Here is a 15,253-nt window from a genome sequence, read left to right as displayed (position 1 = left end):
ACCTACCCTCCTCGGCCTTGGTGCTTGCCGCGCCCCCTACTCTCGGGAGACTTGGGAGGGGACGCGCGGGCCCCGTCGCTGCTGGACGGCCGCGATGGCGCCGGCGGCCGGCGCGTGGGCTGGGGCGCCCGGCTCCCGCCCGGCCACTGTGGCCTTCGTGTGGCTCCTTCTCATCGCGTGCTGCCCAGGTAAGGAGTGGGGTCCCCGGTGCTGCGGGACGGCGGGAGGGCGCCCCATGGGGTGGATGGAGGGCTGCGGTTCTCACCTGCCCTGGAGGAGCCGAGACCGGGGAGGGGGAGGCGTGAGGGTTGGCGCCAGAACGCAACAGGTTCGAGACCTCCGGGACCCGCCTGCTGGGGAGACCCCGGTGTACCCGAGGAGGGGAATTCCTTCCCGTGGCGCGCCCAGCCCGCTCCTCCGCCTTTGTTGGAGATAACAGGAAGTGAAACTCCGGGGATCCTAACCCTGGGATTGTCCGGAGAAGGGGACCCTTTGTGGGCAGGAGCAAGCCCCCAACCCCCCATCGTGGGAAGGGCCAGCCACAGGGATCTTGGCCGCGCCCCAGGATTTCTGAATGTTGGGGTAACGGGGGGGAGAGGGCTGGATCAGGCGAAAAGCTTGAGGAGCAGGGCCCTGCCGTGGAGTGGGTGTGGAATTGGGGACTCCCCACCCCACCCACCTCCCGGGTATCAGTAGGGTGGATGGACTTTTGAACCTTATGCCATCTTCCGCGGGCCAGCGCTCTTCTGGCCTGTTGAATGGAGTCTCGGGAGCGGGCCTAGGGCTTCATCTACGTGTGCGTTTTGAAGTCTCTTGGTAGGGTGAGGAATTCCAAGGACCTGACTCGCGTGGCTACGTATTTCTCGCTTTTCAGCCCCGTGGGTGTATAAAAATGGGCGTAATTATCCGACCTGCCTCGCCAGGTGCGGGGATTAAGGACAGCAGGTCAGGCGCCCTGAACCGCGAACGCTGTCAGGTGCCGCGGCTTGCTGCCGGCGTGGGACCCCCCGGCCGCGGCGGTCCCCGTGACGCTCCTCTTGTCCCCAGACCCTGCCAGCGCCGTGCAGGTGACCGTGTCTGACCCCTACCACGTAGTGATCCTGTTCCAGCCCGTGACGCTGCCCTGCACCTACCAGATGAGCAGCACGCTCAGCGTCCCCATCGTCATCTGGAAGTACAAGTCCTTCTGCCGGGACCGCGTTGCCGACGCCTTCTCCCCGGCCAGCGTGGACAACCAGATCAATGCCCAGCTGGCAGCGGGCAACCCCGGCTACAACCCCTACGTGGAGTGCCAGGACAGCGTGCGCACCGTCAGGGTGGTGGCCACCAAGCAGGGCAACGCCGTGACCCTGGGAGACCACTACCAAGGCCGGAGGATCACCATTACCGGAAGTATGTGGGGCTGGTGGGAGGAGGCCCAGTGGCTGGTGGGGATGGGGGGGGGTGTCTCATCTTCAGTGGGCTGAGGAAGGGAGGGATCCTTCGTTTCTCCACTCGCCCATCGGTGTGTTCATCCATCCGCCCACCAGCTTCTCCATCCATCTCCGCTTCCGTCCACTGCCCCACAGTTCAGCCCCGTTGGTCCAGGCTCGGGGAACACAGAAATAAAGCCATCAGGTCACTCTTGTTGAGCACACAGTAGCGCAAGGGAGACGGACTTGAACATACAGTGTCAGAGGCTTGGCGGTAGAACCACGACAGCGGAAAACTAGTGGAGCTTACAGCAGGGGTCTGTTTTATAGCCAGTGCCGAAAATGCCAGCAATAGAAAGCAATGCGTTGGCCAGCTGCGGTGGCACGCCTGTAATCCCAGCATTTGGGAGGCTGAGGCAGGAGGATTTTGAGTTCAAGACCAGCATGTGCTACATAGAGTGAGACCCAAGGCCTGATTTAGATTGACCTGGAGTGGGTTAACTCGGGCAGACCACACAGTAATTGAGTAATTCCATTCTATCGTCGTCATTTCCCCCCTGCCTCCGCCCCCACGAAGGGCCCTGGAAACAAGTGACTTGCTGGGGGTTATACAGCTGAGCTCGAATTCCCCCCCCCATAGTCCTAGTCCCCCCCTCATTCATTCATTCATTCATTCATTCTTTCTTTTGTTGCCTGGTGGCTTGGCACGCTCTAGTCACCCCCCCCCCCAACTCTCAGTAGTGGATTCTAGGCCAGTGCCCTAACCCTGAGTTCTGTCCACGGCCACTGACTCGGTTGTTTGTCAAGGATCTCCTGTGTCCCGGGTGCTCTCAGAGGCTGAATAGCCCGGATCCTGCCCCTGCCCCAGAGTGCCTGAAAAGAAGGCTTAGAGCGCGCGCACCGGGCGGGGTGGTGCACACTTGTGATCCCAGTGTTGGGGAGGTGAAGGTAGATGAGGAGTTAAGACCACTGTCGGCTCTGGAGCAAGCTGGAGGCCAGCCTGGCTACGTGAGTCCCCGTCTCAGGCTGAAGAAAAGAAAAGAAAAAAGAAGGGAGGTTCAGATGGCTTCACAGGCTGGGCAGGCAGTAGCGCTTGGGGGTGTGTGGAATGACTGGGGGGCGCCGTCTTTGCCAGCGCGATTTGAAGAATCCGAAGGGAAGGGGGAACAGGGCAGCGAGCAGTAAGCTCCTGCTGCCCTTGGCTAGGGAGAGGGAGGGCTTTTTGCGGGCTAACGCTGGGCCTAACTGCCCAACCCTGATCAGAACACCACAGGTACAAGACAACAGCCTTGAAGGCTGGCTGGAACTGAGTGCGCTCTGAGGGGCGCAGAACTCGGCAGTGTCCATCGGGGTATATCCCCGGGGGAACCTCGTGCCCCGGAGACCTCAGAGACCGGGCCCCTCCTGCTGGCCTGTCTCAGTGGTGGAGTTAAGTGGCCGTCCTTTCAGAAGTCCCGGTAGCCGTGAGAGCTTTCTTCCCCTTCGGCTTTGATTGTCTCTCGCCCCCCTAGTTTTTATGAAGGAAAGTAAGTGTGGCCTGTCCCACTCTGGAGGCTGAGGTGGTATATGTGTAGCAGAAATTCAAGGTTCAAGGCCAGCAGGGGCCACTCAAGTGAAAACGGTAAAAAGAGGCCTGCGGTGCAGCCCGGTGGAGCAGAGCCTGTCTGGTACAGGTGAGGTTATCCCCGAGAACTGCAAAAATGACTGAAAACATAACTGCCCACCTCCCAGCACCTGCCTTCCGCTCCTCTTGCTTTGGGGTGTGTGGTGTGTTATGTCGGGAGCCCCAGTGTTGGCTTCCTCTGGTGGTTGGATCCGTGTGCCCCCTATTCTGAGTGGTCCGGACAGGACCCCCGAGGACCTCTGGAAACACAGGGCCTCCCTCTGCTGTGTTTAAGTAAGGAGTCAGGACATGGCCGGGGAAGAGCCTGGCCTCTCCCACGGGAGACCAGTACCTTGGCCTCTCACCTCACCCATGGAATCGGTGCTCAGCCCCTGTGATCTCGGGGGCCAGCAGGGACCAGGAACAGGGTGTGCCCCAGAGGAAGGAGGTGGACCCAGGCCTCAGGAGAGATCAAAAGAAGCCGGAAAAACCTTCCTTTTCATGGGTTCTGAAAACATCGCGTAGGCCAAATACAATACAGCAAGGCCTAGATGTGGTCCTGGAGGCCCCTGGTTTTAATGCCTGGCCTATGTAATCATTTCCCTTGGCAGGGGGTTCCTGCTCACTCCTTCAGCTTTGGGAGAGGCTTGCTGCAGAGTGCATGGGTCACGGAGCAGTGATCAAAACCATAGGCCCGTGGGAGACAGCACGGCCCATGAGACTCCCTCTCAGCCAATCCCACGAATCGAGGGTCTCCTCGTGGTCACTTCGAGGACATTAACCGTGGGTGCCCTGGTTCAGAGCACCCGACAGACACCAGTGTTGTGCCCTGGGCATGTCAGTGGGGAGTCCTGGCTTCAGAGAGCAGTGCGGAAAAGCTGGACTGTTAAGGCAGCCCTGAGTTCCCGAGGTTTGGAGGCTTGTGTGGAAGGATAAGGAAGGGTTGTCTGCAATGGAGGAGGATCTCTGTGGTCAACAGCAGCTGGACGCCTGGCCTTGGAGAGGCCTTCATTCCTCCAAGGTTATCCCGGGCAGCCTTCCCGGAGCTGCGCAGCCCCCGCCTCCACGCCTGGCACCTTCTGGCACTCGTAGGTCGTGTCCTTTATCCTCACCGTCTGATAGGCAGCATGTGTTCTAACCTGGGTCTGAAGCACCCTAAGGAGGAGCTTTCCTCCACGAAGGGTCTGGATTCTTCTCAGAACTCCCGAACCGCCTTCCCGAACGGAGGAATTCTGGGAGCTTTCCTGTCTTCTCTGTTCATGATTTCACTCTGCAGCCCAGGCTGGCATTGAACTCACAGTTGTCACAAAACTTCCCTACTGGCCTAGCTCAGTAGAAGCAAGAGTTTCCAAGCAGCTTTGTTCTGCTGTGAGATTACATGTTACATGGAACATGCCTTTGAATGTTCTGGAGTGGTTAACGGGGAGGGTTGGGGAGGGGGGTTGTACTGTAAAATGAGTGCGAGCTGCAAGTCCACTGGAAAGGCCAGGGAACCTCAGGGGGCCTTCGGCCACACTGAGAACCTTGGCTTCTTTTCTTTTTGGTGCTTTGAGACGGTTTCCCTTGGCTGTTCTGGACTTTGTAGACCAGGCTGGCCTTGAACTCATGGAGATGTGCCAGCCTCTGCCTCCCCGAGTGCTGGGATCACAGGCGTGGGCCACCAAGCCCAGCAAACCTTCGCTTTCTAACGGAGGTTACTGACACACGCTTCCGGGAATAGTCCATGCGGTTTGTCGTCTGCTTTTGTTGTTTGTTGCCGGTAGGGCTTGAGGTGTTCTCTCTGCGTGGTCCAGGCTGCCTTCAAACTCTCCATCCTCCTGCCTTAACCTCCCCAGAGCTGGAGGTCATGGACTGCCACCATCCCCTCAGCCAGGTCGAAGGCCGAGTGTTCGGGTCGGGTGTTTGTTTGATAACCGGGTGGCTGGAACTCTGGGACCGGCAATAAAAGCCAAGGAGAGACGGACTCAGTCAGCCGAGGAGGCCGAATCCACTCTTCTGCCATGTTGTCCGTCACAGGTGAAGACGTGGGAACTAGCGCTTGAGCAGGGTGACAGGCGTCGGAAGGCGGGTGTGGGTTGGGTAGCCAGGGAGGGCTCCTCCAGGTCGGGGCCTGAGTAACAAGAAGGAACGTGCCCGGAGCTGGCGCAGAGGACAGGCTGAAGGCCAGTGAGGTCATCCAGTGACCAGAGACACTGCTGGGGGGTTGCGGGCCTGGGGACTGGATTTGGCGTGACTGGTTGTGGAAAGGGGTTTCTTTCTGAGGAAGCTTTAGCCCTTAGTAGCTGGTGTGCCCTTGGGTGCTAGGTGCCATGCCTGTAGACACCGAAGGTTAATTGCTGACCTAGGCATGAGTGGACAGGTTGCCATGCCGGCTCCTGGGCCCCTGAGACGGGGTGGCAGGCAGGTCACCGGGAGCCTGTGGCTGAGAAGACCCTGGGATTCTGTTGGCTAGAAGAAACGCCACCACTGAGGCAGAGCCTGCGAGCAGAGGTTTCCCGGTCCCGCCTTGCTAGGTGGATTAAAGGATGTAACTAATTAGGGCCTGAGCAGTAGAGAGGAAGCCGGAAGTGCTAAAGACTTTCATTAGTGATATAATTAGCAGGCTCCTTTGCCCGGGGCTGCTTCTGGCCAGCGCGTCCCCAAGCCCTGGGACTGACCTGGAATGTGGGGACAGAACGGGAGGGTGGGCTTGGGGCTGGGAGTGTCGGGCTCTCCCACACCTGTCACGCCCGCTCGTTGGTGGCATCTCATATCTGGGATCTGGCCTGGTTAGTTTGCTTCCCTGTTTTGCACCCCCACCCCGAGGCCGGATGACGGAGGTTGGACTTGGCTCTGAGAGCTGGTGAGGAGCATGCGTCTGGGTTGGAAGCCCAGGCGCTGCAGCCGGACTGTCCCGGCCTTCGGCTGGATTAGGTCATCGTCCCCGCCAGAGACTGCACCCCGACCACAGTGAGAGCGATGCCCACCTCCTGGACTGGGTTTCTTTGGTTCATGTCGGCGCAGGGGCTCTGTGGGCTAGGCGAACATTCTACCACTGCACCTCGGGTGTTTGTTTCTTTGGAGACACGGTCAGACTGTGTGGCCCAAACTGGTGTTCAGCTTGAGACCGTACTGCCTCCGTCTCTGTGTGCAGGAGGAGCACACAGAGCAGCCTGTGCCGCCATGCCTGGCACCCAGATAGCTTCAGGGAACCCTGTTAGGTGTGGAGAGCCATACGTAAAGAGGAGCACGCTGTTAGACGAACGGTTTCACTTTAGTGGGATGGGGTGGTGCTTGTCTGCAATCCCAGCACTTGGGAAGCTGAGGTGGCAGGCTTTCCAGTTCAAGGCCAGCCTGGGCTACATATTGGGAGACCATCAAACAAAGCCTAACGATTTAATTCCTGATTTCTACGTGTGTGGGTGTTTTGTGCCTGTGTTTATGTCTGTACCACATTCTTGCCGGGTGCCTGGGGACGTCAAGGAGGACATTGGATCCCCTGGATCTGGAGTTAGAGATGGTTGTGAGCTGTCATATCGGTGCTGGGAGCTCTCCCTGGGTTCTCAGCAAGACCAACACGTGCTCCTAACTGACCAGCCATCTCTCCAGCCCCAGTGAATCATTTTCTTTTCACTTGACTCGCCAGGTGCAGTGGCACACACCTGTAATCCCAGCACTCTGGGAGGCAGAGGCAGGTGGAGCTCTGTGAGTTCGAGGCCAGCCTGGTCTACAAAGTGAGTTCAGGACAGCCAAGGCTACACAGAGAAACCCTATCTCAGAAACAACACAAGCTTTTTTTCACTTGTGCCCGGCACCCTTCCTAAGGTGTGGGACTCAGCCCCTGTTGATCTTACTAGTGCCCTCCCCTGAGGCTGTCTTCATACTGTCTCTCCCTGCCCTAGATGCTGACCTGACCTTCGAGCAGACAGCCTGGGGGGACAGTGGGGTGTATTACTGCTCCGTGGTCTCAGCCCAGGATCTGGGCGGCAACAACGAAGCGTATGCAGAGCTCATTGTCCTTGGTGAGTGGGGCAGGGCTCAGAGGGCCCGGGCAGGAGGGCGGAGAGAGGGAACTGGTACTCCGTTTGTCCACTCTTGTGTGTCCACCCTCTGTCATCTAGCTCCCGTGCTGGGCCCTGTCGCCTGCTTTGCTCCCTGCCTTGCGGGACTGCCAGTCACTTGGGCTTCTCCGTGCCCTGCACCCCAGACAGGACCCTTCCTTCTATGGCATTCAGATCAGCCAGAGTCAGAGAGTGGAGATAACCGAGGAGCCTACCCCCAGCGAGTCTCTGCTTCTAACAACCCAGACATGGGGTGGGGGTGTGTGCAAGCTTCTAATCCCAGCACCTGGAGGCAGGGGCAGAAGCAGGCGCATCTCAGAGTTTGAGGCCAGCCAGGTCTATTCCAGGACAGACAGAGCCACAAAATAGAGAGAAAAACAAACAAACAGAAACAACCTCACACGTGGGCAGAGTGATTGGAAGTGAGAACCTCCCTGACTGGGGGGTGGGGGGTCTGTTCTGGGTCCCTAGGGAAGCCAGTGGAGCACTCACACAGAATGGCAACCTTTCCATTGTCCAGGGTTACTTAGAGTGTCTGATGAAGCAATTATGTTACAGTGCGAGCTGTTACGTGGTTGCTGAGAGGGTAACAGCAGACAGCCAGTCTGTGCGTGTTTGATACGGTGGAGTGTTTTGAGAGGGTGGTGGCCCATGCTGGAATCCCTCCCTCATGGGAGGCTGAGTCGATACAATCCAGAGTTCTGGGCCAGTCTTGATGTCCCTTTCAGGATGACCTAGGCTACATTGAATTTCAGGCTAGTCGGAGCTACACAGTGAATTTCTAGCCAGCCTGAGCTACATAGTAAAACCTATTTTAAGACGGAGTTTTGTTGCATCTTTTGAATATTTTTTCCATGTACCCTGCATCGAAAGGCTAGCTGTATAGCTGGGGTTGGCCCTACCTTCTGCCACATCCCAAAGGGTCACAGTATACCCTGACCAGACACAGAGTTTGTCTTCTGCCCTTTTGGGGCGGTGCTGTGTGTGACTTAGGCAGTGTGTGGAAGTTTGAGTGTGCCTGAAAGGACTCGGATGGCAGGGGCAGGGTAGCGTGTCCCCAGGGGCTCCAGTCTGGCCAGGTGGCTTCCTTGCCAGGGCCAGTCAGAAGCCAGCACATGCACCGCGTGTACTGTAAGTGACAGAAGCCCCATCAGTGCAGCGCCATCCTCAGAGGAAGAGAACAAGTGCATGCTGGGAACAGGCCACAGGGCGGAGGGCGAGGGGCGGACTCCCCTCCCGTGAGCTCAGGGCTTTATTGGCATGTCCTCTCAGCAGTTCCTGGAATCACTCAGGATCTCACAAGTTGTGTCCCATGTGGCTTATACCTAGTTGTTTATCATATTAAAATTGAACTAGGAACTTTTTTTTTTGAAACAGGGTCTCACTGCAGCCTAAATTGGCTTGAAGTGGCGATAACCTCCCCCAAAACCTCCTCCCTCTTGAGCGCTTACATTATAGCATGAACCACCACAACTGGCTGGAACTGAGACGTCTTTAAAATCCCAAGATAACTGCATAATGTTAGCCATGGGATGGGGTGGGGAGTGGAGTGAGTCAGGGAGCCAGGGGAAACCCCGGCTGTGCCCTCGGAGGAAAAGGGGCGTGTGGGTGCACCTAGTGACAGAGTTTTGGCCCTTTGACCACAGATTTGGGGTTTTTGTGTATTGTGAGCCAGGAGTGCATGTGACCTCCATCGTGTAGCTCGGTGCATTTTAGACACCTGGTGCTCCTGCCTCAGGAACCAAGTGCTGGGACTGGAGAGGTGGCCAGCACCAAGCCCCGCGTTCCAGTGCGCATGTGCTGGAGAGAGGCGTGCTGGCGTGCACGTGGGCACTCTCATGACAAGGCTGGTGGGGCCCAGGGCCTCCGTGCCACCTGAGAGGTCTTGAAACTTATGTGTGTGACCCTTCCTGGGACACAGAACCAGGACCGTGTATGATTTTAACGTGCCTTCATGGCCTCTCACTCCACGGAAAAGACTGTTGTGGGCTGGAGTGTAGCTGGGGCGCACATGCTTCGCCATCGTGAGGTCCTGGGTTCAGCCCCCAGCACTTCAAAAACAGATGATAGTGTCATTAGATTCATTCATTAGGACATACTTGGTATCATAGTTTTTTCATATTTTACTATTTAAATTTGAATTTTTCTATAATTATTCTTCGTCAACTTCACACAAGTATAGGTATTGGTTATACGTGTGCTCATACCCCATTCCCTACGTCCAGCTTGCCCCAATATGTTCCTTTCCCAAATGCATCTTTAAAAAAGAAAAGTAACAGCCCAGTTATTATTGTGCATGGCTGTGGCACCATTCACTGGAGGATGGGCGAGCCAGCCAGTGGCCACATCCCTAAATAAGAATGGCTGACTCCCTCAGCAGACGTATGTTGCCAAAAGTTCCTCATTTTGAGTGGTGGCTCACGCCTGTAACCCTGGAGCTCAGGAGGCTGAGGCCGCAGGATTTCAAGTCAGGACCATTACAGCTGGACACTAGGGTACACCTACTGTGCCCAGCAGGACCTGTGTGGGTGGGAGAGCTGGGAGTGCCAGGCTGAAACCCTTAGGATCCTTGGCGTATGTGAAGGGGCCCCCGTGGCAGGGTAGAAGGCATATGTGACCAGCCAGGACTGCCCTAGGCCGCACTGCCTCCCTCTGTTCAGGGTCTGTTCTCCACTGTCCAGTTGAGGCTGGCAGTTCTTCAGGGCAATGGCTTGAGCCGCCCATGCCCAACATAATCTTGTCTCTCTTTTGTCCCTCCAGGCAGGACCTCAGAGGCCCCTGAGCTCCTACCTGGTTTTCGGGCGGGGCCCTTGGAAGGTATGGGGGTGGAACCCCTCGGAGGGTCTTGCTGGCCCCCAATAGACTGCTTGTATTTCTAGTATCCTCCCCCCTAACTACTTCCCGCTGTGGTCCTCCACTAAACCTGCCCCACTCTGACACCTAGTGGCCTGGCTGTGGGCTTGGGGTGGCCTGGGCTGGTTGAGAAGGCTCTGGGGTGTGGGCAGGGGACTCGAGTGACTGGTGCCTCCTCTGTCTCCTGGGCTTCGTCTCTCTCTCGTCCTGAGGGCTACCGTTTGTGTTGCTCCAGCCAGGCTCCCTCTTGCTCTCTGCTTTGTCTGTTTGACCTCTGGATAAGGTCTCCAGTGTGGAGACTGTACCAGGCTGTAGTGGGTTTGGGGTCCCTCTGTTGCTACGCCCTCGTCTTGGGCACAGAGAACCAAGCTGTAACAGTGGCAGGTTCTCGGAGGAGCTTTGCAAACAGTCCCCCGTCCCCAGAGCTGGCTCCACAGCACCCTGTGGAGCCTGGGTGCTCTGCCCACCTCTCCCAGCTCACAGCCCGTTCTTTCTTTGCAGACTGGCTCTTTGTGGTGGTGGTCTGCCTGGCAGGCCTCCTCCTTTTCCTCCTCCTGGGCATCTGCTGGTGCCAGTGCTGTCCACACACCTGCTGCTGCTACGTCAGATGTCCCTGCTGCCCAGACAAGTGCTGTTGCCCCGAGGCCCGTAAGTGTCCCTCACCTGCTACCCCCTCTGGAACGCTGCTGGGCCCATTGGCCTGCCTTCCAGGCAGTGTGCGCAGCAGGCTGCAGAACCTGTTATTCTCCATAATTTTATTTCTTTTGGAGGCTTCTTTTTTTCTCCTGTTGGGGATTGAAACCAGTGGTGGCTAGGCAAACGCCACCACCTAACTCCTGTTGAGCTTTTTTATTTTGAGAGGATAATTTACGGCTGTGGCTCAAAAATGAGACCACCAAAAATCATGTCCAACATCCCAAGATACTGTTCACAGGAAAGTGAAGCCCCCTTTACAGACAAAATCCTGGTGGGTATGACAGTGTTCCCAGGCAAACCCAGCCAGCACTGTGGAAAGGTGAGGACAGGGAACTCAGAGGTTCGAGGCTATCCTGGGCTACACAGGATCCTGTCTCAAACAAACAAAGACCTTAAGTGGAACGGTAAGGAACAAGCAGGTTCTGCACATCTTCTGTGGAGCCTTGAGGCGTATCCATCACATCCAGGTGGGTACCTGTGGAGGACTAGGAATCCGGGACCAGACATGAAGGAAGCAGATACGTGACGCAGAGGGGAAATGGGAGAAGTGGGCAATGCCATCCTCCTCTGCCCCTTGACGGGACAAAGCTGTCAACCTTTAGCCATCTCTGGGAGGCTGTCTAGAGAGCCCTGTGCCCTGGTACATAGCCCACAGGAAAGAACTGGCCTGGTGGGGCCTTGAGGCCAGGCTGTTGCAGTTCTGGCAGAACTCTGCCCAGCAGGAGCTTTCGAGGTTTCTGTGTGGATAGCATTTGGTGGGACCCAGCATGTCCCACGCCTGCTCCTCTTGGGCAGTGAGCTGGTGCACAGATCAGGGAGGCCTGCCGTGCCCCGGCTGTGACCTGAGCCATGGTCCCAGGATGAAGCCACCACACTGTGTGCTTGAAGCTTTGCGGTTTTACAGATGCGGAGTTTCCCCTAGAAGCTGTGCGAACTAAGGCTGCTGGGGCTGGGTCCCAAGCCCACACTTCAGCCATCTAGACTCCACTGTCACATACCCAGGGAGCCTGTGCCTCCCCATGGAGTCCTGCTCTGCCCCAGTTCTTTCTGCCTAACAGGAAGTACCATGGAGCTGCTAATTATAACCTAACCAATAGTGAACTAATGAAGGGGCCCCTCAAGGAAAGAGCTGAGCACTTAAGTCATCTGCCTCCAAATCAGAGGAGCAAAGGGCCTCCGAGCCTCTGGAGTGCCAAGTAGGGTCCAGTGACTTTTTGAACCCAGGCCCTTAAGCATGCCACCCAAGCACTCTGACCACTACCCTACAGTCTCAGGCCTCACTAACTTGGGCTGGCTGGCCTTAAGACTCTGTAGCCCTTCAAGACTGCAGAGGTTACCTGGGCGTGGTAGTGCCTGCCTTTAGCCCCAGTACTCTGTGAGTTCAAGGCCAACTTGATCTACAAAGCAAGTTCCAGGACAGAAACACTATTGAAAACAAACAAACAAACAAACAACTGGAGAGATGGAGATGGCTCAGGGTAAAGACCACTTGCTCCCATGCAGAGGACCAAAATTTGTTTTCCGGCACCTGTCAGCTTCAAGCCTATCTTATCCCTTTGGTCTCCACAGGTACCTACACCAAAATGCACACACACACACACACACACGAAAAGTAATGGCTGGTGTTATAGGCCTGTACCACCAAGCCTGGCTAGATCAGGTGAAATGAGTTAGGAACTGCCGCCCAGCCTCTAGCCTGAGAAGGAAGATTTTACCCTTGAGCTGTCAAGCTAGAGCCAGCCGGCTGGGTGGGATGGAGGTGGCCGGGAGTTGGAAGGCATGAAGGTGCTGCCGTACTTCTCTGTGGAGCAGGCAAGGTAACAAGCCTGCTCTGCGCCCGTCTTCCCTGGCCTCCAGGGACAGCGCCTGGGGGGTGACAGGACGCTGTGAACCCAGCCGACGAGACTTTCCCCCAGCTCACGGGGACTGTAGTGGCCCAGAACAGGGCCCACTGATGTCTTTAGATTCAGGGCTGTCATTCGCGGTTTCTGGGATAGCTGAGGCAGGAGGGTCACAAGATGAAAGGTCCTGGCTACATGGTGAGTTTATGATCTGCCTGGGCTACTTATGAGGCCCAGGCAGAAGACAAATTGGGGGCTGGGGGTTTGCTCTGTGGAAAAACACCTAGGAAGCCTGAGGTTCTGGGATCCTTTCCCAGTACCAAAACACAGATGACATACCCTGGAGTTTCACATGAAACCTTTCCATTGTCGACTGTTGGCAAGCCACCATCATGTGCAGATTGGGGCCCTCATCTACCAGTGTGCACCCCTGGTCTTGACAGGAAGTGGGGACTTGGTGAAGGCCGTATCCCCTAACCTACAGTACTGTAGGAATGATACAGAGGGGCACACCCATGTCCCCCAGAATCCCATCCCATTGTGGGACACTATTGCTTCTGATCGCCTTCCTCTTGTCCATGTGCCCCCCCAGTTTATGCTGCCGGCAAAGCGGCCACCTCGGGCGCCCCCAGCATCTATGGGCCCAGCATCTACACCCACCTCTCTCCTGCCAAGACCCCTCCACCACCGCCTGCCATGATTCCCATGGGTCCTACCTACGGGTACCCTGGAGACTTCAACAGGAACAGCTCAGGTGAGGCCCTGGGGAAGCCAGACAAGGGGTGGGGTAGGGCCAGAAGGGAGCATGGGAGAGTGGGGGTGCCCAGCTTTGCTCCAGAGTGCTCAGTCCCTGACGACCAGTCTCTCTCAGTTGGTGGCCACAGCTCTCAGGTACCGCTCATGAGTGACGTGGACGGCAGTGTCTCTTCAGGTAAGAACCTGCAATCGTGAGGCTGATGTGCCTGGAGGGCTGGCCCACATGTGCCCCCCACCCCCAACCAACCACCTTGTTCCTCTCCTCAGAAGTGCGAAGTGGCTACAGGATCCGGGCTAGCCAGCAGGATGACTCCATGAGGGTCCTATACTACATGGAGAAGGAGCTAGCCAACTTTGACCCTTCCCGGCCTGGCCCTCCCAATGGCCGAGTGGAGCGGGGTGAGCTGCAGGCCTGAGTCTAAGGGGGTGAAAGCATACTACCCATGAATCTCGCACAGACACCCCTTGCCTGCAGGGCTCCCGGGGGAGGGCATGAGCCTATGGGTGACAGGGTTGGGCCCATCTCAGTACCTGTGACATCTCCCTTTTTCTACAGCCATGAGTGAGGTCACCTCCCTCCATGAAGATGACTGGCGATCCCGGCCTTCCAGGCCTCCCGCCCTTACCCCCATCAGGGATGAGGAGTGGAGTCGCCACTCGCCCAGGAGTCCCAGGCCATGGGAGCAGGAACCCGTTCAAGGACAACCAAGGGGTGGCTGGGGGTCCGGGCGGCCGCGAGCCCGCTCCGTGGACGCTCTGGATGACATCAACCGGCCTGGCTCCACTGAATCCGGACGGTCTTCTCCCCCAAGTAGTGGAAGGAAGGGACGGGCCTATGCACCTCCCAGAAGTCGCAGCCGGGATGACCTCGATGATCCCCGGGATTTGCCACATTCCCGAGACCCCCACTACTACGACGACTTCAGGCCTAGGGATCGGCGTGCTGACCCCAGGTCCCGTCAGCGACCCCGCGATCCCCGGGATGCTGGCTTCAGGTCACGGGACCCTCAGTATGACGGGCGACTCTTAGAAGAGGCCTTAAAGAAAAAGGGGTCTGGGGAGAGGAGACTCTACCGGGAGGAGGAGGAGGAGGAGGAAGAGGACAACTATCCGCCAGCGCCTCCGCCTTACTCAGAGACTGAGTCCCAGGCCTCCAGGGAGCGGCGGATGAAAAAGGTAAGCCATGAACCCCCGACCTCAGCCCTCCCAGACCCCGGCCTGTCCAGTTCACACTTATCTTTTTTTATTCCCTTTACAGAATTTGGCCCTGAGTCGGGAAAGTTTAGTCGTCTGATCCCACGTTTTGTATGTAGCTTTTTTTTTTTTTACTTGGAATATTGATGGAACTGTTCACCGAGTCTAATAAAATACCTAATCACACGATCTGAGCGTCTGTTTTGCTACATGAGATGGGGTCGGGGGTCGGGGTGGGGGGTTGGAGGGGGACCAGTGCAGGAAGGAAGGGACTAGAGACAGGCCTCCTGCCCTCTCCTCGGCCCGGCCGCCCGCGGAACGTGCCCCAGGCCGCCTCCGCCCTGCCCTGCCCCGCCCCGGCGTGCGCATGCGCCCCGCGCCTTCGTGGGGGGGTGGACCGCGCTCGCTCCCTCGCGCGCGCGCACCCGCGTCCCCATCCTCCCGGCTTCCCTGCGACCTACTTCACAAGACAGTCTCCAAAACCCCGAGGCCCGCGTCCACGGTGCCGGGCGCTCCAGCGGGTCCCGAGTTCCAGCCCGGGGCCGGTCCCCGTCCTAGTGTCCCGGGCCTAGGCGCGTGCGCGCCGGGCCCGCCGCCCGAGACAGACAGCGCGCGCGTTCCCCGGGGCCTGCCCTTCCCCACCCCCCACCGCGCGCGCGTCCGCCCCGGGACCGCGCCGCCGCCGCCGCCACCGCGCGCGCGCAGCTCCAGTGAAGGAGGGAAAAAGAAAAAAAAAGAAAGAAAAAAAAAAGGGGGGGGAAAGAGAAGGAGGGGGGGGTGTTCGGAGAGAGAGCGGCGGCTGCAGCCACGATCCGCCGCCGGGCCGGGCCGGGCCGGGCCGGGGCGCGCGAGCCAGCG

General features: G+C 57.7%; 1 protein-coding gene across 3 annotated transcripts; it reads left to right on the top strand.

The window, feature by feature from the left end:
* The first annotated feature begins 54 nt into the window (after positions 1-54).
* Positions 55-14,584, top strand: Lsr (lipolysis stimulated lipoprotein receptor). Of its 3 annotated transcripts, none has more exons than XM_021641464.2 (10): positions 55-188; positions 1,048-1,392; positions 6,897-7,016; positions 9,816-9,872; positions 10,410-10,556; positions 13,038-13,199; positions 13,317-13,376; positions 13,469-13,600; positions 13,758-14,377; positions 14,460-14,584. In XM_021641464.2, exons 1-10 carry the CDS (start codon positions 95-97, stop codon positions 14,493-14,495), a joined length of 1,773 nt encoding a protein of 590 aa, XP_021497139.1. In that variant the 5' UTR covers positions 55-94; the 3' UTR covers positions 14,496-14,584. The 3 variants fall into 3 exon arrangements, with proteins under 3 accessions (XP_021497139.1, XP_021497147.1, XP_060222668.1); XM_060366685.1 differs by lacking the exon at positions 55-188 and adding an exon at positions 706-796; XM_021641472.2 differs by lacking the exon at positions 9,816-9,872.
* Positions 14,585-15,253: the final 669 nt, after the last annotated feature.

The sequence above is a fragment of the Meriones unguiculatus genome, chromosome 14, assembly GCF_030254825.1.
Source record: "Meriones unguiculatus strain TT.TT164.6M chromosome 14, Bangor_MerUng_6.1, whole genome shotgun sequence".
NCBI classification, from domain to species: Eukaryota; Metazoa; Chordata; class Mammalia; order Rodentia; family Muridae; genus Meriones; species Meriones unguiculatus.
This window is presented reverse-complemented; position numbering and strand designations above follow the sequence as displayed.

Excerpts from the sequence above, each read along its gene's own strand:
- Lsr (XM_021641464.2), top strand. The coding sequence starts at position 95 with ATGGCGCCGGCGGCCGGCGCGTGGGCTGGGGCGCCCGGCTCCCGCCCG. Across the intron at positions 13,200-13,316 it reads CTTCAACAGGAACAGCTCAG|TTGGTGGCCACAGCTCTCAG; the intron begins GTGAGGCCCTGG and ends AGTCTCTCTCAG. Across the intron at positions 14,378-14,459 it reads GGGAGCGGCGGATGAAAAAG|AATTTGGCCCTGAGTCGGGA; the intron begins GTAAGCCATGAA and ends TTCCCTTTACAG.